This window comes from Salmo trutta, chromosome 16 (genome assembly GCF_901001165.1).
Source record: "Salmo trutta chromosome 16, fSalTru1.1, whole genome shotgun sequence".
NCBI lineage: Eukaryota > Metazoa > Chordata > Actinopteri > Salmoniformes > Salmonidae > Salmo > Salmo trutta.
This window is the reverse complement of record NC_042972.1, coordinates 52,413,822-52,435,331: the sequence shown is the minus strand read 5'-3', so window position 1 is coordinate 52,435,331 and position 21,510 is coordinate 52,413,822. Positions and strand designations below refer to the sequence as shown.

Sequence of the window (21,510 nt, the reverse complement as noted above, 5' to 3'; positions counted from 1 at the left end):
CTGCCAACTGTGGTTAGCTGAATTCTAACGTTAGCTAGTGAACTGGATAACTTCTGGCTTACTTCTGGCTAGCTTCTGTTGTGGATTTCAGATTTGAGGTAAATAATATATTTTTTTTTAATTGGTGAGGTGGGTTGCAGGAGAGTGTTTTGAAGTTGAGTTTTTAGAAAAAAATATATAAAAAGATATGCGAAAAAAAGATGTAAATATATATATACAAAGGGACACGACAAGACGAGGACAAAGTACGTCTGACTGCTATGCCATCTTGGAAATGGTTGATGACCTGGCTTCAACAATCACCCAACCTCACCCCGATTGAGATGGTGTGGGATGAGTTAGACTGCAGAGTGAAAGAAAAGCAGCCAACAAGTGCTCAGCATATGTGGGAACTTCTACAAGACTGTTGGAAATGCTTTCCTCATGAAGCTGGTTGAGAGAATGCCAAGAGTGTGCAAAGCTGTAATCCAGGCAAAGGGTGGCTACTTTGAAGAATATAAAATATATTGTTTAACACTTTTTTGGTTACTACATGATTCCATTTGTGATATTTCATATTTTTGATGTCTTCACTATTATTCTACAATGTAGAAATTAGAAGAAAAAAAGAAAAACCCTTTAATGAGTAGGTGTGCACCTTTGTAAATGATAGTAAGCTAGTCATTCACACATGAGTGACCAGTGTTATTTCTCATAGAAAATATGGATATGCCATTGGTAGACAATCCAGCAGTACCTGATGTTCCTTAAGGTCTCAAATGGCACATATCGATGGTTAAACAATAAGCACATAATAGAGAGGATGTTTAAGATTTATACTGAACATTTCAACCCAAAACAGTCACACTATTGTAATGGTGTGATGTGTAACTTCAGACACGCTCAATGTTGAGTAACGTAACGTTTTTCATCCGAAAATGCTAACATTAGCATTTCTTGGCAGTGACTTTTATGCCACAACCAAAGTGTGCTGAAGGGTGGGACAAAAAATAACTAAAAAAATAAGAGAATTAATGTAAAATATACTGTGTCTGTAAAATAGGTTCACAACTTTTGTGAACCATCACAGCACAGTTGAAAAATATATGGCAAATAGAAATCAAAACTGTATGGTCTTAAGAGATCGATGGGAGGGGATGAGGGTAGCTGAAGAATAGGACTAAAATAAACAAAAGATAACGATTGTAAAATATACTGTGTCTGTAAATGTGTGCAGTATGTATAAACTGGAAGCAGAAGCCTAATTTCTGTTCTCCTTTAGTTTACTCCAATTAGGTGAGGGGTGTTAGGGGAAAATAATAAGGGAAATTATACGTGTAAAAAAAAATATATATACATGTATATATTTAAAATAATATTCAGTATATATATTTATAAAAACATATAATGGGGGATTGGAAATGATGCAGACAATTACATTGACAGAAGCCACAATCTATTTGAAATATTAAAGCTGATCACACCCATAATTATAATTTTCAAAATCAATAAATCCATCAAAATAAAAAGTGTGCAGTAACTCTTTAGAGAATTCTATAGATTGCTTACGAGGAAACAAATATCGGAATACATCATTTTGCTGAACTATCCCATTACGTTTAAAACTTACTACAGTAAAAGTGTTGCCAAACAAAGCAAAGCTTGAAAATAGTCTGTCGTTAAAAGTCTGAAGCACTGTAAGCATTTAAAGGTTATACATGTAACATGTCTTCCTGCAAATCATACATGTAACATTTCTACCTCAATCACATATCAGTAGTAATGATGGAATAAAAACCATTAGAGGAAAAACTGTCTGGTACGGCCAGCTGTTGTGTGTAGGCGACATCTCCCTGTTTTGTGATTCATTTGCGTTTGCGAGGTTGACAACATTAGCAAAACATTTGCATTACAACTCTTCCGCACGTCCTTTCTACAGTCGTTTTACAACAGTTTTTGTGAATAAAATGTTCAATATCATTCCTTAAACATCCTGTGTTGTGTGCTTATTATTTTACCATCGATATGTTTTGAGACCTTATTTTGAGACCTTAAAGTGGCAAAGCGTAGTCCCCTACCTGTTTGGATAAAAAGCTGAGAGATGGGGCTGGAGAATTGTAACCACTCTCAAATTCATAGACAGAACTATGGATGCAAGGACTGTTTTAATAAAACAGTTTTATAGTTTTAAACATGTTTTGAGGCTATTTCGTTTGTTTACATTTACTTTGTTTACAAACACTGGAGTCAAACAAGCTTATTTTCTGGGGTGTGATGGGGGTACGACCGTTGAACTACTGTAAGTTCATGAGGAATTTATAAACTATGTTCTTCAAGAATCAGTGGGTACATATCATTAATTTATAAGTCCGAAAATGAATGTACCAACTGCTGATTGCCCTTTTAAGGAGCTACCATTCCAGCAGTACTCACTAATATTGTCTAACATTATATCGCTCACTTTACTTTAGGTCACGCAAGAAGATTTAACTAATGATTAGTACCTATATTAAACATATTATTAATGATCTAATGAATCATTCAAAAAAATACTTTAAAAGTTGTTTATGAAACTGTAAATAACTAGCGTACTCACATTTGGAATAATACATGAATAAACTATTGACTAATCCATTATAAATGCTTCCTTACAAGGTGTTATTATAAAGTGCTGCCCTAAAGGGTCTAGTTAGTGTCTACATAGATTGTGTGATAAAACTACTGCGTTGTTAGATTGCTAGTGTGATAAAACTACTGCAGCATAATAGTGTCAAAAACTAGAGTTGCCGACAGCATGTTTTTGCACTTACTGGTTGTTATAGTGTGGACACTATATAAATAATTACATGGTTATTATTGGCATTAACCTTGACCTTTCCCCTTTGATGATGTCATCACCAAGAGTGAGTTCTGTGCAATGTGATTCTACCACCGGCTGAGTGGGCTATATAGTTCTGTTATATTTGTACCGTTTGTACCTGGCAATACACCTTTAGGTTTGGGTTGAAAGTAAAGGAAAGTAATATCGAAATGCGTGTGGGCATTCCTTGTCAAGTTACTACACCTTTTTGGCGACGAGGATAAAACTTTATCAACTTGTACAGGGCGAGTTAGCTAGCTAGCTTAATGAGCGACGGAGAGCAGGTGCCACTGGACGGAAACGCCGACGGGGACAATCAGCAGCAAGTGCAAATCGCTAACGAGGATCAAGGACAGGTTGGCGTTATAATGGCAATGTTTGGGACTATCACTGAGTTTGTGGAAGAGAACGAAGACTGGACGGAATATGTGGAAAGGTTGGGACACTTTTTCTTGGCAAATGGAATCATAGATGAGGCTAAACAGCGCTCTATTCTCTTGAGTGTGTGTGGGGCTAAAACCTACAAGCTAATGAGGAATTTGGCTACACCACGGAGACCGGGAGAAATTCCTTTTGGGGATCTAGTTGCTCTCGTTCAGACTCACCACAATCCAAAGCCTTCAGTGATTGTCCAGAGGTTCAAGTTTAACTGCCATTTTCGGAAAACAGGTCAGTCTGTTGCTAACTTTGTTGCTGAATTACGGGAACTCTCTGAACATTGTGAGTTTGGGGCTATGTTAGGGGACTTGCTCCGTGACAGATTAGTCTGTGGCATTAATGAGGACAGCATACAGCGCCGGTTGCTGGGGGAAGCCACACTGACTTTCAAGAGGGCATTGGAACTATCTCAAGGGATGGAGATGGCCGCTAGTAATGTGAAAAATATTCAAAAGGCCAATAGTGAAAGTTGTGCAGTGCATCAGGTGACAAAAGAGGCGGCAGGAAAAAGGGGAAAAGCAGTGGAATGTTTCAGATGTGGAGGGACACATTATGGTAACAACTGTAAGTTCATGGAGACTGTCTGTCACAATTGCAACAAAAAGGGACATTTAGCAAAAAAATGCAGGGGTCCTAGGAGCAAGCCAGAGGGTGGGCGGACTGGGCTGGGCAAGTTCACAGCACCAAAGCCTCAGTCAGCAGCGCACCACCTAGAGAGCACAGAGGAGGAGGACGAGCATTGTTCCTACAACATGTTTAATGTGAGGGAGCCGCGCGCAGAGCCTATTTATGCTACAGTGGAGGTAGATGGAAAGCAGATGAGGATGGAGGTTGACACGGGGGCCTCTGCCTCTGTCATAAGTGAGGAGACCTACAAACAAAAATGGGGCTCAAGACAGGTTTCTGCCCTCACACCGGCAGGGATCAGACTGCGTACGTACACCGGGGAGACCATACCATTGCTTGGGGCTCTAGAAGTGAACATTGCATACAACAGCCAGGAAGCGAGAGCACGGCTCCTGGTGGTGAAAGGGAATGGGCCTAGTTTACTAGGGCGTGACTGGCTAAACAAAATACAACTGAGCTGGGGTGAGATAAAACACACCCGAGTGACTGAGGATGTCATTCAAAAATACCCAGAGATTTTCAAAGAGGAACTGGGCACACTGCAGGGCACTACAGTTAAGCTGTTCGTGGATCCTCAGGCCGAGCCTCGCTTTTTCAAGCCCAGGACAGTGCCTTACGCCATGAAAAAGAAAGTGGAAGATGAGTTGGAGCGGCTGCAGGAAGCAAACGTCATTACTCCCGTTCAGTTCTCCCGCTGGGCAGCTCCTATCGTTCCCGTTCTGAAAAGTGACGGCACGGTGCGTATATGTGGGGACTACAAACTCACCATCAACAGGGCCTCTAAGCTAGACGCTTACCCGCTGCCACGGGTGGAGGACTTGTTCGCGACACTGGCAGGAGGCAAGACGTTCTCAAAGCTTGACATGAGTCACGCCTACCAACAGCTCCTCCTGGACGAGGACTCAAAAGAGTATGTCACAGTCAACACGCACAAAGGCTTGTTCAGGTACAACCGCTTGGTTTTCGGAGTGGCGTCCAGCCCAGCCATTTTCCAGAGGACAATGGACAATCTGCTGCAGGGGATCCCTCATGTAGCAGTGTACCTGGATGACATCCTGGTTACAGGGGAGACGGAGGAGGAGCACCTCCACCATCTGGACCAGGTGTTAAAGAGATTCTCTGAGGCAGGGCTGCGCCTGAAGCGTAGCAAGTGCACATTCCAAGCACAGAGTGTGACATACCTAGGTCACAAGATCACAGCGCAGGGTCTGTGTCCTGTGGAGGACAAAGTCAGGGCAATCAAGGATGCTCCAAACCCCAAGAATGGGTCAGAGCTCAGGTCGTTCCTGGGCATGGTGAACTACTATGGGAAGTTCCTCCCTGAGCTGTCAACAGTGTTGGCTCCACTTTATCAGTTGCTCCACAAAGACTGTAAATGGAAGTGGGGGCCAGCACAAGAGAAAGCTTTCAAGGAAGTGAAAGCACTACTACAATCAGCACAACTTCTGGTTCATTTTGACCAAGACAAAGAGATCATCCTGTCATGTGACGCCTCACCCTATGGCGTCGGGGCAGTACTCTCTCATCAGATGGAGGACGGGTCAGAGAGACCCATTGGATTTGCATCACGTACGCTGACGAGTGCTGAGAAGGGTTATTCACAGTTAGACAAGGAAGGTCTGGCCATAGTCTTTGCTGTGAAACGCTTCCATCAGTACCTCTACGGTAGTCATTTCACCATATGCACTGACCACAAACCACTGATGAGCCTTTTTAGTGAATCAAGATGCATTCCGCCCATGGCTTCAGCAAGGTTACAGCGTTGGGCCCTGACACTGTCGGCTTACCAGTATACGATAGTGTATAGAGCGGGGAAGGACAATGCAAATGCAGACGCGCTCAGCCGTCTCCCGCTACCAGAGATGCCTGCCACAACTGTGGTGCCTCCCGAGACAATTTTCCTAATGGAGAGATTGTCAAACTCACCTGTGAATGCCAATCAGATCAAACAGTGGACAGACCGGGATCCTATCCTGTCCCAAGTGAAAAGATTCCTGATGCAGGGTTGGCCTCCTGTCATAGAGGATGATGGACTAGGACCTTACGCAAAGCGCAAAACGGAGCTGAGTGTGCAGGATGGCTGCATACTCTGGGGGTCCAGAGTGGTTGTTCCACCCCCTGGCCGTGCACAAGTCATGGATGAGGTCCATGAGGCTCACCCGGGTGCCTCCCGGATGAAAAGTTTAGCCAGATCTTACATCTGGTGGCCTAACATGGATCAGGAGGTAGAAGACAAAGTTAAATCATGTTCTGAGTGCCAGATCAACCAGAAGATGGCGCCGCCCGCGCCACTACATCTGTGGGAGTGGCCTGACCACCCATGGTCTAGGCTGCATATAGATTTTGCAGGCCCTTTCATGGGTCACATGTTCCTTGTCATGGTGGACGCACACTCCAAGTGGCTGGAGGCGCACATCATGAGCAACATCACAGCGACCACAACCATCGAAAAGCTTCGGCAGGTGTTTTCAACCCATGGTCTGCCGGACTCTCTGGTGTCCGACAACGCAACAACGTTTACCTGTGATTTGTTCCAAGAATTCATGCGGAGAAACGGGATCCGCCATGTCCGCAGCGCCCCGTTTCACCCGGCCTCAAACGGCTTAGCGGAGCGGGCTGTGCAGACACTGAAAGAGGGGCTCAAAAGGATGACTGGGGGAACCATCACTACTAAGCTCTCTCGGTTCTTGTTCCAGTACCGCATCACGCCACAAACAACAACAGGACAGGCTCCAGCGGTGATGTTAATGGGCAGAAGGCCAAAAGCTCACCTGGATCTACTGCGTCCGAACATCAGAGCACGAGTGGAACGGAAGCAGGAGAAACAAAAAGAGAGACATGACCACCACGCAAGGGAGAGACAGTTAAAACCCAATGACACTGTCTACATCCGCAACTTCACAAGCAGCCAACGCTGGTTGCCAGGTATCATTCTGAGTCAGAGTGGTCCCGTCTCCTTTGTGGTCAAACTGACTGATGGTCGAGTCATGCGCAGACACCAGGACCATCTCCGCCTGCGCTATGACAAAGACAAGACCATGTTTTCAGACGGAACAGCTGTGGGTGGTAGTATACAAGTTGAAATCCCACAGGAAACAGCATCTGAGGAACAGGGGCATTCAGTGGTTCCAGCAGAGGGTGATGGACATTCTCTCACAAACACCCAACCCGCTCCTGTGCCCTCAGACCCAGCTCCACTGGGACATGCCTTACCTGTGTCTCGTAGCACACCAGGAGTACTGCGCAGATCACAGCGTAGTCACAAGCCTCCTGAAAAACTAACTCTGTAGTTGAGACTGAGAGACTCGTGGTGTTAGTGTTTGTTTGGAGCAGCAGACCTAGTTGAAAAGAAATAAGGACTGTCATTTTATTGTTGTTGTTTTGGTTACATTTACCGTAACACCAGCAGAAGTTCTACAGTGTGGTGTAGTAAAGAGAAGAAAACACTAATGTGGTTTACTTGTTAACCTTATGTTTTCCTTACAGGGGGGGGGGATTTAAATTGAGGGGGGAGAAGTGTTATAGTGTGGACACTATATAAATAATTACATGGTTATTATTGGCATTAACCTTGACCTTTCCCCTTTGATGATGTCATCACCAAGAGTGAGTTCTGTGCAATGTGATTCTACCACCGGCTGAGTGGGCTATATAGTTCTGTTATATTTGTACCGTTTGTACCTGGCAATACACCTTTAGGTTTGGGTTGAAAGTAAAGGAAAGTAAGATCGAAATGCGTGTGGGCATTCCTTGTCAAGTTACTACACTGGTGTATACCATGAAAGTGTACCGTGAACATGTGGTGTAATATGAGCCCTGATCCAAGGGGTTTTTTCTTGCTCGTGCCTTTGAAAATGAAATGTAGTTCACAGTGTAATTGATGTTTTTCATGAAAACAATTTAATGAACACAATTGCCTGATGCTAATGTATCACGTCATGCCAAATACAACTGCAGGATTTGTAAGCTTATAATGCCACATATACTCAAGATCTGTCCAGTGCAAACTGTAAATGTTTTATGCTGTAACTGTTTATATAAAATCTTAATTGCATTTTGACACATCCACATGCAGATCAGCCAGGCTGATGACTAATATTATCTTCTTATTTTGAATATTGTGAGAGATGAATACTTTACTATGTGCACAAATGCTGCTATGAATAGAATATAAAATACAGAAACAAAAATTACATCAGTGCATTTCAGTATTTAGATATGTTTGATTTCTTAGTTTGTCATGCCCTTAGTTATAATAACTTCAATGATAAACACATTACATGTCATTCTTGTCATCCTGTGCGCTACCATTGATTTTGCTCATGTTAGGAGAGGTTGTACTACCATACTCATATCTGTTTGCGTCGGATACTTTCTGAGCAGCCTCTGTCGCATCATCAATCACTTGTTTCTCTGCTTGCTCTGCCTCCCGGTGGTAAAAATAGTTAAAGTTGGAGACGATAACAGGGACGGGTAAGGCGATGGTCAACACGCCGGCAATGGCGCAGAGAGTCCCCACCATTTTGCCTCCCAGAGTAGTAGGACACATGTCCCCGTATCCCACAGTGGTCATTGTCACCACAGCCCACCAGAACCCGTCAGGGATACTGACAAACTGTGTGTGGGGCTCGTCCACCTCAGCAAAGTAGATGGCACTGGAGAAAAGTATGACTCCAATAAAGAGGAAGAAGATCAGCAGGCCAAGCTCCCTCATACTAGCTTTCAGGGTTTGGCCCAGGATCTGAAGCCCCTTGGAGTGTCGCGAGAGCTTGAAGATTCGGAAGACTCGCACTAGACGGATGATGCGTAAGATGGCCAGTGACATGTTCTGGCTGGAGTTGATGTCTTCATCTGGCGTGGTCCACAGCTCTGTCACCATGGTTACAAAATAGGGGATTATAGAGACAATGTCAATGGTGTTCATAATGTTATGGAAGAAGTCACTTTTGCTCGGGCAGACCACAAAGCGTACACCAAGCTCAAAGCAGAACCAAATTATGCAGATAGTTTCCACAATGAAAAAGGGGTCTGTGAAATAGGCAAATAAGTTGTTTTGGACTGAAGCAGGTCCTTCCTGGGTTCCATTGAGACCCAGGGAAAAGGTGGTGATAAGGTCTACGTCATCACGGAACTCTGGAAGAGTTTCCAGGCAGAAAATGAAGATGGAGATGACAATGACAAAGACAGACACCAGGGCCACTGACCTAGCTGCACTGGAACTCTCTGGATACTCAAAAAGAAGCCAAAACTGCTTATGGACCTCGTTGGTGGGCAACAGCGGCTCGGGTTCTGTTATGAACCCCTCAATTTCACGGAACTGTTCCATAGCTTCTTTTCCTAATTTGTAGAAAACAATCTCTTTTGCGAAAATCTCTAAGGGGACATTAGCCGGTCTTCGAATTTTGCCCCCAGACTGATAGAAGTACAAGATCCCATCGAAGCTTGGACGATTCCTGTCGAAAAAGTACTCGTTCTTCATTGGGTCGAAGTAGTACATCCTTTTCGCGGGGTCTCCTAGCAGGGTGTCTGGAAACTGTGATAAAGTTTTGAGTTGTGTCTCAAACATCATGCCTGAAATATTGATGACCACTTTCTGATTCCCGTCCTTCACTTCCAGCTTCTCCCCAAACAGGTCTTCTTCGTTGTCACGGCACTCCTGAACCAGCTGATTGAAGATGCTGTCAATCGGCGAGCCCTCACTGTTCATCAGGAGTTTGGAGTTGGACAGCAGACTGTTGCAGCTAGATTGTCCTTTAGCAGTCAGTGTAGGTGGTGTAGAGGGAGAAAACCCCTCAGGCCTGATCTGGTGCCCACGGTGCTGTGCCGAATTTGGTGACGTCACACGATTGGTGACTAGGTTTTGATCAGGCACCGCCTCTGAGGTGGGTGAAGTGGGGTAGCCCGAGTCACTGGGGTCGCCCATGTTGATGCCGATATCATCCATGTTCTCAAAGTTCACCAGTGGCACCTCCATCACTGTGCGTTTCTCAGGGCACTCCTCTGTTCCTCAGTGAGATGGGACTGGGGCGACGCCACAACCAGTCTGATGATCCTGCCACGGTCTCCTTATTCCCGAAGAGCATTCAGACAGGTGCATTCAACAGGGTGGTCTGATTTAAGATGCCATCTCCTTGTAATCTGAAAAAAATTAAATAAAAGTCTGCTTAGTTTCCATCCTCTGGCTCTGTTTGTGTGTGTCTGTAAACAAGACATCACTCTGTATCGTCATCTCTCAGCTCAATCTCCTAAAACAGGAGATCAGCTCTCCATCGCACTTCAGTCATAAATGACTCACAACTCAAAAAACAACATGTATTTTGATCGTCAGAGTTTTGCCTGGATGGTACATTTACATAGTCTTGATTATTTTTCATATCAATCGAACATTACAGAAAAGCAACTTGGGATGGATTAGTACTGGTAGGACATTTATCTTTCCACTTGTCAGGTTTAGACAGGTAAACATATCCTTACTCAAGCTTTTAAATTGCGACCGCTGTCTCTACTTGATACCTAGGGCCTTGCACATGCAGAGAGAACCTCTTGGCTCACTTACAGATGCAGTAGCACTGCAGGCTTTGGCAGCAGGTTATAAACTGCACTTGATATCACATTGATCTTGATGAAATTTGAGGTCATATCGTTTCCACATTTCCACATTTCTTAGGGGTCAGCAAGTTTGCAATAATTTATTTTGCTCCTTTGCACCCCAGTATCTCTACTTGCACACTCATCTTCTGCACATCTATCACTCCAGTGTTTAACTGCTATATTGTAATTATTTCGCCACTATGGCGTATTTATTGCTTTACCTCCCTTATCCTACCTCATTTGCACACACTGTATATAGACTTTTTCCTATTGTATTATTGACTGTATGTTTGCTTATTCCATGTGTAACTCTGTGTTGTTTGTGTTGCACTGCTTTGCTTTATCTTGGCCAGGTCGCAGTTGTAAATGACAACTTGTTCTCAACTAGCCTACCTGGTTAAATAAAGGTAAAACATTTTTTCAAATAAAATATACCTTGAATTTTATGAGTGATTTCTGAAGTTAGTGTGAATCTACTCATTTTGAATATACTGTATGTTACTGTTGAAAACATACCAAAAAGCTACCATTTACATGTATATAGTACCATGGATGGCCTACGGCAGACCTTAACTGTATTTGTAAATTAATTTCCTATTGTGCAGAGTAGCTATTTTCACTTTGATGAAAAGGGATCAGAGAGAATAATAGACCGAGGTGCTACAAAACATTACAGAGAAAATTCTGAACATATGAAAGCTCAGAGACATGTCAGATATTCCCTATGGACATGTGTGTGTTAGCGTGCATGTCTGTCTGTCTGTGTGGATTATGGGGGTCCAGACCACCTTAATCTCAGATGCAGTTTCATGAGTTTTCCAAACCAAAAGCACACAAAACACTAAATCAAACACCATTCAATCCTTGATTAGAATTAAAAGGTTTTTGCTCTCAAAACAAGCCTTGCTGGTCACAAGTATGCATCATGTGTAAAACACTATGTGTAAAAATCACTATAAAAAGTGTTACCAAATCAGATAACAGGACCCCATCCCACTACTAACTCCATCCCCATTAACACCACAGGTAAAGAGGAACACACACACCATTAACACGTTTGAAGCTAACTGTGTACAGACATCCGGAGCACTCACCAGCGTCCCCAGGTCTGAGCCTGAAGTTCTTTTGACCGCTCTCTCTCTCTCTCTCTCTCTCTCTCTCTCTCTCCTCTCCAGATATCTGTGCTCCCGTGCTCCTTCTCCCTACCTCTGCTCATACAGCACGACAATCAGGATATCGGACTGTCTTGGGCTCTAGTAAAGCCTCTCATCTGGTAATCACACACCCAATACGAAACTAGAGACTCCATTACGGACACCCACACACACACTCACGTACACACACACGCACGCACGCGCACAAGTGAACACACACACACTTACTCAGTCAGTGGGGTATTGTGATACTGAAGGTAGCTAGGGAGCCCTAGTATATCCTCACTGTTGTGGAGCCAACAGAGATCAGTCTGACGCGGCAAGGGACGGTAGATCCTGAACTTACCACAGCTCCTGCAGATTAAGCAGATGCCATAACACCTGAGGGTTTCATATCCAATCCAACATCACTCTAAGGATTAGATCTTCCTGTCATACACCCTCCATACTCTTCCATTGTGTACCTGAGGACTCTATCCCCCATCTCTGCACACACACACACACGCACTTACACACACACACACACACACACACACACACACACACACACACACACACACACACATACACTTCCTTTCAAAAGTTTGGGGTCACTTAGAAATTTCCTTGTTTTTGAAAGAAAAGCAATTTTTTTTGTCCATTAAAATAACATCAAATTGATCAGAAATACAGTGTAGACATTGTTAATCTTGTAAATGAGTATTGTAGCTGGAAACTGCTGATTGTTTTATGGAATATCTACATAGGCATACAGAGGCCCATTATCAGCAACCATCACTCCTGTGTTCCAATAGCACGTTGTGTTAGCTAATCCAGGTTTATCATTTTAAAAGTCCAATTGATCATTAGAAAACCCTTCCTCTGTCCAGTGTCTGTGTTCTTTTGCTTATATTAATCTTTTCTTTTTATTGGCCAGTCTGAGATATGGCTTTTCTTTGCAATTCTGCCTAGAAGGCCAGCATCCCAGTCGCCTCTTCACTGTTGACGTTGAGACTGCTGTTGAGACTGCTGAACTCAAGGCCTTTTGTTCTCCTGATCTGGAATACCTCACCACCAAATGTGAACTGCATTACCTCCCAATATATTTTTCTTTGGTTATTGTCACTGCCTTGTATACCCCCCCGCCAAGCCGACATCACGATGGCTCTCAAGGAACTACACTGGACTTTGTGCAAACTGGAAACCGCATATCCTGAGGCAGCATTTATTGTAGCTGGGGACTTTAATAAAGGAAATCTGAGGAAAACGCTCCCGAAATTTGATCAACATATCTCCTGTGCTACACGCGAAGAGAACACGCTTGACCATTGTTACTCTTCCGTCTGGGAGGGCACAAGGCCCTCGACCTCTCCCCCATTCGAATCGGTTCACGCCTCCATTCTGTTCCTCCCCACTTTTAGGCAGAAACTTAAGTAGGAAGCACCCATGGTAAGGACTGTTCAATGTTGTTCTGACCAATCCAATCCAGTGCTTCAAGATTGTTTTGATCATGCGGGCTGGGAAATGTTCTGGGTCAACTCTGGGAATAGTATCGATTCATGCACTTACTCTGTGACTGGGTTCATCAGGAAGTGCATAGAGGATGTTGTTCCTAAAGTGACGACGTGGATAGATGGCAGCATTGGTGCAAAACTGAAAGCGTGAACCACCTTATTTAACCACTGCAAGGTGACTGGGAACATGGACGTGTACAAGCAGACAAGCTATGACCTCCATAGGGCAATCAAAGAGGCAAAATGACATTACAGGGACAAAGTGGAGTTGTAATTCAATGACTCAGACACGAGATGCATGTGGCAGGGACTCCAGACAATCACGGATTATAAAGGGAAAGCCATCAACGTTGTGGACACTGACAGACTTAACCAGGCTCTCGGCTAAACACCTTCTTCGCCCCCTTCGAAGAAAACAACACAGTGCCACCGACGTGGCCCCCCCGCCGTTCACGAGGACTGTGTGCTCCCGATCTCATGTGGCCGACGTGGGAAATACTTTGTAGCTGGTTATCCCTCGCAAGGCTTCCGGCCCCAACGGCATCCCAATCTGCATCCTCAGAGCATGTGCAGACTGGCTTGCTGGAGTGTTTATGGACATATTCAATCTCTCCCTATCCCCGTCTGTTGTCCCCACTTGCTTCAAAATGTCTTCCATTGTTCCTGTAGCCAAGAAAATCATGAAGTACTTTGAGATGCTAGTTAGGATCATATCACCTCCAGTTACCTGACACCCTAGACCCAATACAATTTGAATACTGCCCCAACAGATCCACGGACACCGCAATCACCATTGCACTGCACACTGCCCTCCACCTGGACAATAAGAAATACGTAAGAATGCTATTCATTGACTACAGCTCAGCCTTTCAAGTTCATCACTAAGTTCAGGTCCCTGTGTCTGAACCCCTCCTTGTACATCTGGGTCCTAGACTTCCTGACGGGCCAACCTCAGGTGGTGAAGGTAGGCAACAACTCCTCCACCACACTGATCCTCAACATGGGTGCTCCACAGGATTGCATGCTCAGCCCCCTCCTTTCTGACGGCACAACAATTGTAGGCCTGATTACCAACAACAACAACAATAACCTCACCCTAAACGTCAATAAAACGAAGGAGCTGATCTTGGACTACAAAAGACAGCAGAGAGAGTATGCCCCCATCCACTTTGACGGGCTGCAGTGGAGATGGTCAAAAGCTTCTCAGGAGGCTGAAGAAATTTGGCTTGGCCCCTAAGACCCTCACAAACTTCTACAGATGCACCATCAAGAGCACCCTGTTGGGCTATATTACCACATGGTGCGGCAATTGCACCACCCGCAACCGCAGGACTCTCCAGTGGGTAGTGCGGTTAGCCCAACGCATCAACAGGGACACGCTGCCTGCCCTCCAGGACACCTACAACATCCGGTGTCACAGGAAGGCCAAGAAGAACATCAAGGAATTTAGACACTTGAGCCAAGGCCTGTTCACCCCGCTACCATCTAGAAGCCGGAGACAGCACAGGTGCATCAAAGATGGAACTGAGAGACTGATAAACAGCTTCTATCTCCGGGCCATCAGACTGTTAAACAGTCACCACTAGCCGCCCTCTGCCCAGTACCCTGCCCTGAACCTCAGACACTGTCACTAGCCAGCTACCACCCGGTACTCTAACCTGCACCTTGGAGACTGCTGCCCCTTAGGAAGCTAATTTTCTTAAAATTCGATCCATTTTGCGATGGGGTTTTGTACTCCTGTATTTAAATACTGTATTCTTGACATAGCTCATTCTAATATATTCATATTTTACTTCTTGACATAGCTCACTCTATCTACTGTTGTACATATCATTCTTAGTATACAGTATATTGTGTAAATTAATCTGGTGTATATACTTCTAGATTGCATTTGGATTACTGTTACAGTGCTATTTGGGTTGTTAACCGGATTACGGTTACAGTGCTATTTGGGTTGTTAATTGGATTACTGTTACAGTGCTGTTTGGGTTGTTAATTGGATTACTGTTACAGTGCTATTTGGGTTGTTAATTGGATTACTGTTACAGTGCTGTTTGGGTTGTTAATTGGATTACTGTTACATTGCTATTTGGGTGGTTAATTGAATTCGTTCATTTCTTGATTTTTTGTTGTTTATTTTTATTTTTTATTATTTGTGTACTTGTTTGACATTATACTGCATTGTTAGGAGCTAGTAAAATAAGCATTTTGCTGCACCCGCTATAACATCTGCTAAACTGTGTACGCGACCAATAAACTTAGATTTTATTTTAGCACGTCCACATTGCATGCCAGCGAGCAAGGCTTTGTCAAATTAACAAAACAGCTGCTCTGTCACAACGCTCTGCAGCGAGCCAAAGTAGAAAGGACATGAAATCTACAGCACGGCTACATCCATCTCCATGCTGAATTGCTGATTCCTTAGAAGGAAAGAAAAAAGCTTCCAATCAAAGTTAATCAAGTGAGAAGGATGGCCAACTTGGCAACACCACAAGGCTATTGTGTTACACAGAGAGCTGATTATCCATATAGTCGGAATAGATTCCCCCATCTAGTCTACCTTTCAGCTTGGTTCAGCCTGGGATTTCTGTCTCCTTGAAAACTGCGGGAATAGAGGAGTGGAGAGTGGCTCCCAAGGTCAAGCAAACCTTCAAGGCCCGCCAATCCCTCTTGGGCTTTCTCCATGCCCTCCACACACACACACACACACACACACACACACACACACACACACACACACACACACACACACACACACACACACACACACACACACACACACACACACACGCAGTGCTGAGGCATCACGCTTTTCCACAGGGATGTGTTTTTACTATGTCATTGAGGCAGGCAGGCGGGCAGTTGAAGCAGCGGCTGCCAGTTAAACACTGCACACATAAACAGAGGAGACGGAGTGAGTGAGAAACACTTGTCTGAGTCTAATCAATGCATTACCAGCATAGTGATTTGTGACTGTGAGATAGAGAAAGAGAGAGGGGGAGAGAGAAGGAAAGAGTGAGAGAGACAGAGCGAGAGGGAAAGAGGTAAAAAGAGGGGGTGAGAGTGAACTAGAAAGAGAGGGCAGAGTGAAAGAAGGGGACAGAAGGGAGATGATCAGGGAGGCAGCACACAGCAGCTAGCTACTACAGTGTCACAGTGCCACTCTCTCCCTGGTCTTTAGCTACTGCAGCAGCATACCACTGCTGCCTTCTCATTGAAGCTAAGCAGGGTTGGTTCTGGTCATCCCTGAATGGGAGACCAGATGCTGCTAGAAGTGATGTTGAAGGGCCAGTATTAAGCACCATATCCTCTAGTTATAAAAAAAAATATCCTAATGGCCCAGGCCAGTGATTGGGGACATTGCCCTGTGTAGGGTGCTGTTAAATGGGTGTTATGACTCTAAGTGTTAACTAAAGATCCCATAGCACTTATTGTAAAAGTAGGGGTGTTAACCCTGGAGTCCTGTCTAAATTCCCATTCTGGCCCTCATACAATCTTGGCCACCTACAGTAGTCATCCCCAGCTTTCTATTGGCTCATTCATCCACTTCCCTGTAATTGTTCCCCAGGTTGTTGCTGTAAATGAGAATGTGTTCTTATTCAGCTTACTGGGTAAAATAAAAAAAAGTGCCACTCTTTTCCTGATCGCAGGTCTCTAGCTACTGCAGTGTCACTCTCTCCCTGGTATCATTATCCCAGTGTTGCTCATCTGATCCCCCTCTCAGTGACACTATCCCCTTAACTGTGAACATGGACACTGTTTACGTAGCACTTTTTCACTCACCCATGCGTGTAATGAATATGCTGGGGCTGCTTGTACTCTATGTGTCTGCCAGCACACTGCATGCCTAATTGCCTACGCCGATCATGCATGTAGCATGACATGGAAAATGTTAAAGAAATCCAGTTGAAATGGGAAGGTGAAATCAATCAGCTTTCCATTCATGAATGTTGATAGGTCCAGAGTTGCAGGAAACTTTGCTCAGGGTATACAGTATCCACAAACAGTTTTTTTGGGGTTCAGCAGACAGTCAGGTTGAACATGATATGTCATTGAGGCGCGTGTCTCATCATCCAGAACACATGATCTAGACATTCTATCTAAACGTTCCATAATACGCTCATCCATTAGGCCCGGAAGGATTTCAAAGTGTACGTCAGGTAGAACGCTCCTCTGGTTATTCCAATCTACGTGTGTAATACTATGCCCCTAGTTTTATCAGTCAAGTAATCCTATAGCTTAGAAGACACCTATCTCAGTGGCGACTTCAAACACGGGAGAAATGTTTGGCTAGGGCCAGGAGGGTAGGAGGGCTGTCGTAGGTCCTGCCCCCTTCAGAGGTGAACAGCTCTGGGTCCGAGTGAGGTCAGAGGTCAGAGTGAGGCCTTCAGGCAATCCGAATGCATTTCCACCCATAAGAGAAATTGTCCAGGATCATTGTGAGATAATAATAAGCAGCCTGTTCTCTTGCTAATAGAGCATTTGTTTGCTAGAGGTATTTGACCGCTGTGGTCATATGGTCATGCAGTGGGATGAAAGTGCAGATTGAGTGAAAAGACAATGTGACGTGGAATGAGGTATGTTGGGGGATGGCAGTGCATGCAAATACCCTGAGCTCACAATCTGCAAGTTGCATCGGTCGAATCCAGCCGTATCGTTGTTTTTGGTGTGTTTTAGTTTTTCTAATCTAGCCCTATTTTTGTTAATACTTACTAACTTCTATCTCTTCACCCAAACCCACTTACTAACTCCTAACACCTCACCTTAACCCAGTAACTAACCCCTAACACCTCACCTTAACCCAGTAACTAACCCCTAACACCTCACCTTAACCCAGTAACTAACCCCTAACACCTCACCTTAACCCAGTAACTAACCCCTAACACCTCACCTTAACCCAGTAACTAACCCCTAACACCTCACCTTAACCCAGTAACTAACCCCTAACCACTCAAATTACCTGCCAGCTTTAAGTTTCATGTGACCATTTGGTTATTGTTTTGGAGGGAGATGCTCCTTGTTTAGTTTCAGTTACAAAATGTATGTGATTGCAGTTTGTTGGGAAAACCACAGGGGACAGAAACCTTGGGCCATGCACCGTAATTTGATGTGCAAAAACTGCCAGGTTCCAGTGTGATCCTCGCTGTTATATTTAGACAGTCCTAACTCATCAGGGACAAGGAGGTGTTTGGCCAGTGTGTTGCTGTGTGGATTCTACCCCATTACGGAGATTATGCAACGTGTAGCAGATCAGGGATATAAGCCCTGGGGATCACTCTCATAGATGAACACTAGTGACTAAAGATTGCAGACTTAATTGAAATGTCTGGATTGTTTCCAGCTCACTAATACAATGGAATGGAGGGTGTTCTGCATGTCTAGGCCAACTACCGGGATGAGAAAGTCAAATCTCATACAGTCTTAAGACCAACGAACCACTGCAATTTAGCAGCACATGTCCAGTCATTCTGTGACAAGACTATTCCATTCACATTCTGATTTAATAAACCCAAATATTCAATATAAACAGGGAAGATTGATTACAAATATGGTGCACAGGAGACTCATCCTTAGAAGGCGGATGATCAAATTCCTCTCCATCGCAGACATAGAGAAATAAAAAATTCGCCAACAACCCTGTAGAGAGGAGAGATGTCATCCACCACCCCCTATTTCTAATCAACATTCCTCACCACGCGGGTAACACAGTCTATGGTCACAGGTAGTGTGATTTCTTTCAATACCTCTGGCGTCACATTCTCACTCTCGCTCATTCCGCCATCTACAGTATCTTCCGTTGTATAATTCAAATGGAACTGCAATACCGTGGTTTACTAGACACAGGTTGGATGGATTCAAGTAGCTATATAGACTCCATTTTGGTTGTGATCTTCTGCCCTGAGACAAAAGCCGTGAGGGCTAGGTGAGAGGTAGTCACTATACAGCAGTTGTTGCATGAGCGTTCCACCCTTTTCAACCAAATTAAAGCTGTGTGGAAATACATGTACATGATCATGGTAGGGTCATTTCTGGTTTTTGGACAACATCCACATGATGTAGTGCATTTCTTCATCGACTCATACATATTTATGCAATTTTTTGTTAGAAGATAAAGTGAATTGATATGACAAAAACTGTCAACCAACACTCAATTAATACTACCTAATGTGAATAGGCCTACATGTTATCAATACAGGAAATTGTCTTTCAAAAAACGGTTCCTCTCGACTTGGTCTTAAGTAACCAAAGCCAACCCAAAATGAAATGTGTAGCACTAGCTACCCCTATTTAGTTTTAGATTTAGATAATACTCATGAGTTCATTGTACATCACACAGTAATCTGCCCAGTATTACTCATAATAACACTGGGTTTCCATGTCATTAATCCTTAATATTACAAAATATTACAGCTAAAAAGGTTAGAAAAAAAGAACTGGTACCTTGTCCTTCAGCGGAATAAGATGCACATCCATGTGGAGCTGCTACCATATCCTATTAGAATGGGTTTAGATCCTGTCCATGGCCAGGCAATGTCTTAATTCAGAATGAACCCTAGCACGTAGCCTAGTGTGGACAGACGGCAGGGCAGTAACATTTTAGGAGGTCAATAGGCGGTACAGATGTGTTCTGATATAACAACAACTACACGATTACAATTAATCTGGCCAATTTCCCTGAGAGAAAATAAAATCCACATGTGGTCCATCAGGCGCTTGGTGTTGCTTTCACATTCTAGACAGACAGCACTGTGTCTGGCAAGATTATATTAATACTACTAATACTACAGTAGCATTGCTAATTGCATTGCTTCTTGCACTACTTACTGTATACTGGTACTGAGAATACTACAGGATTACTGGTGAAAGTTCCAATACTAGGAATACTTCTGAAGGTAATATCTATCTCTATCTGTATTTCTTCGTTATCTGGCTGTCTTTCTGTTTGTCGGGATGATCTTTTGCCAAACGCCAGTGTTGGTGCAGCTAGTAAAGTCCTGTAAGTGACTTACCTACCTGTCTGTCTGCCAGGTGCCATTGGGTCTCTATCATATTTCACATACACACACTTAGGCCTTGTTGGTCATACACACACTATGCCATTTTTCAGCTCTACCCTCACCTTCATGGCCTCATTCCCCTCATTGACACTATCTCTACACTGGATAGATAGGAAGTGGCTAAAGAGAGAGACATGATTGAAGGGATTATCCTGCACACAGTGTATTTGCAAATACTGTAAACATATTAAAGTGAAACGTTACGGTCACATATAGATCTTCGTCAAATCCAGCAAGGTGTCATCTCTCAAGACTGCAACACAAAGATGAAGCATTCCCACATCTCCCTGCTCCTACTACCCCCACTGATTCTTATTGGCTTATAAAGTATTTCTGCTCTAATCACTTTGTGTCCCTGGTGAGGACTTTAGTTCCACACTGCAGCTGGAGCCTGCCTGCGGGGTGTTGATAACGTGATATTCATTTCCTGGCATCGAACGGTGTAACGTAGGTGCTGAAAAGCTGCGGTCTCCATGTTCCCGACAACACACGGAAACTCCTGTCCTGTCCGTACCGTCGCAATAGGTATTCTATCACATCGCCGACTGAACACACCCCACCTTAGGTTGGTATGGTGTAATGAGGTATGGTGTCATTTCAATTGTATGCCTCACTTTTGCAATAGTTGCAGTGCTTCACTGTCTCGCTGTGTGTTGTTAGCTTCCTGTGATGAAAGAAACTATATCGGTATTTAGACTATTGTGTAATTTTGGCTTGCATCTCCCTATTTAGAAGACTAACCTGCATACCTTCCATCCAAGACTCTGAATAGCAACATATGGTGTTTTACCCATCTCAAGAGTCCCGTCCACGTTTGCTCTCCCTTCTGTGGAACAAATGCATTTTATAACTTGCAAGAACCGTCAGATTCCTCACGTCATATATTTTTTTATACTGCATACCCTTGAAATGGTACTAAAAACTTGTATCCAAGCCTCCAAATATCCAAGCCTCCACTGTGTTCTTTCAGGCCATGATACTACTGGATCACTGTCTTAGATGGCAGATAAATAATGAATCAAAAAGAGCACCAGAAGCCCTGTTTACCTCAATATCTCTATATCTATATATCTCCACTCCCTATGTAACCCCCCCAATGACAGTGTGTGTGTGTGTGTGTGTGTGTGTGTGTGTGTGTGTGTGTGTGTGTGTGTGTGTGTGCGCGCAGTATGTGAGACTGAGTGCACTACATCCAGGCATGTGTGTATTTGGGGCGGCAGGTAGCCTAGCGGTTAAGAGTGTTGGATTAATAACCGAAAGGTCGTGTTTTTGAATCCCTGACATGACTAGGGTGAAACATCTGTCGATGT

The 21,510-nt window shown here is 44.0% G+C and overlaps 2 protein-coding genes across 2 annotated transcripts; one reads left to right on the top strand and one right to left on the bottom strand.

The window, feature by feature from the left end:
* Nucleotides 1-3,017: 3,017 nt before the first annotated feature.
* On the top strand, nucleotides 3,018-6,921 carry LOC115151009 (uncharacterized protein K02A2.6-like; the record flags this gene model as incomplete). Its single annotated transcript, XM_029694896.1, has 1 exon — nucleotides 3,018-6,921. A coding segment is annotated over exon 1 (3,816 nt), but the record flags the coding sequence as incomplete, so codon positions are not given.
* Nucleotides 6,922-7,885: 964 nt separating this feature from the next.
* On the bottom strand, nucleotides 7,886-9,876 carry LOC115149886 (potassium voltage-gated channel subfamily A member 10-like). The gene has a single exon (XM_029692688.1). It carries the CDS (start codon nucleotides 9,846-9,848, stop codon nucleotides 8,181-8,183), a length of 1,668 nt encoding a protein of 555 aa, XP_029548548.1. The 5' UTR covers nucleotides 9,849-9,876; the 3' UTR covers nucleotides 7,886-8,180.
* Between the last annotated feature and the right edge of the window lie 11,634 nt (nucleotides 9,877-21,510).

What these genes read in the sequence shown, in the direction of transcription:
- LOC115149886 (XM_029692688.1), bottom strand. Translation starts at nt 9,848, where the DNA reads ATGGATGATATCGGCATCAACATGGGCGACCCCAGTGACTCGGGCTAC.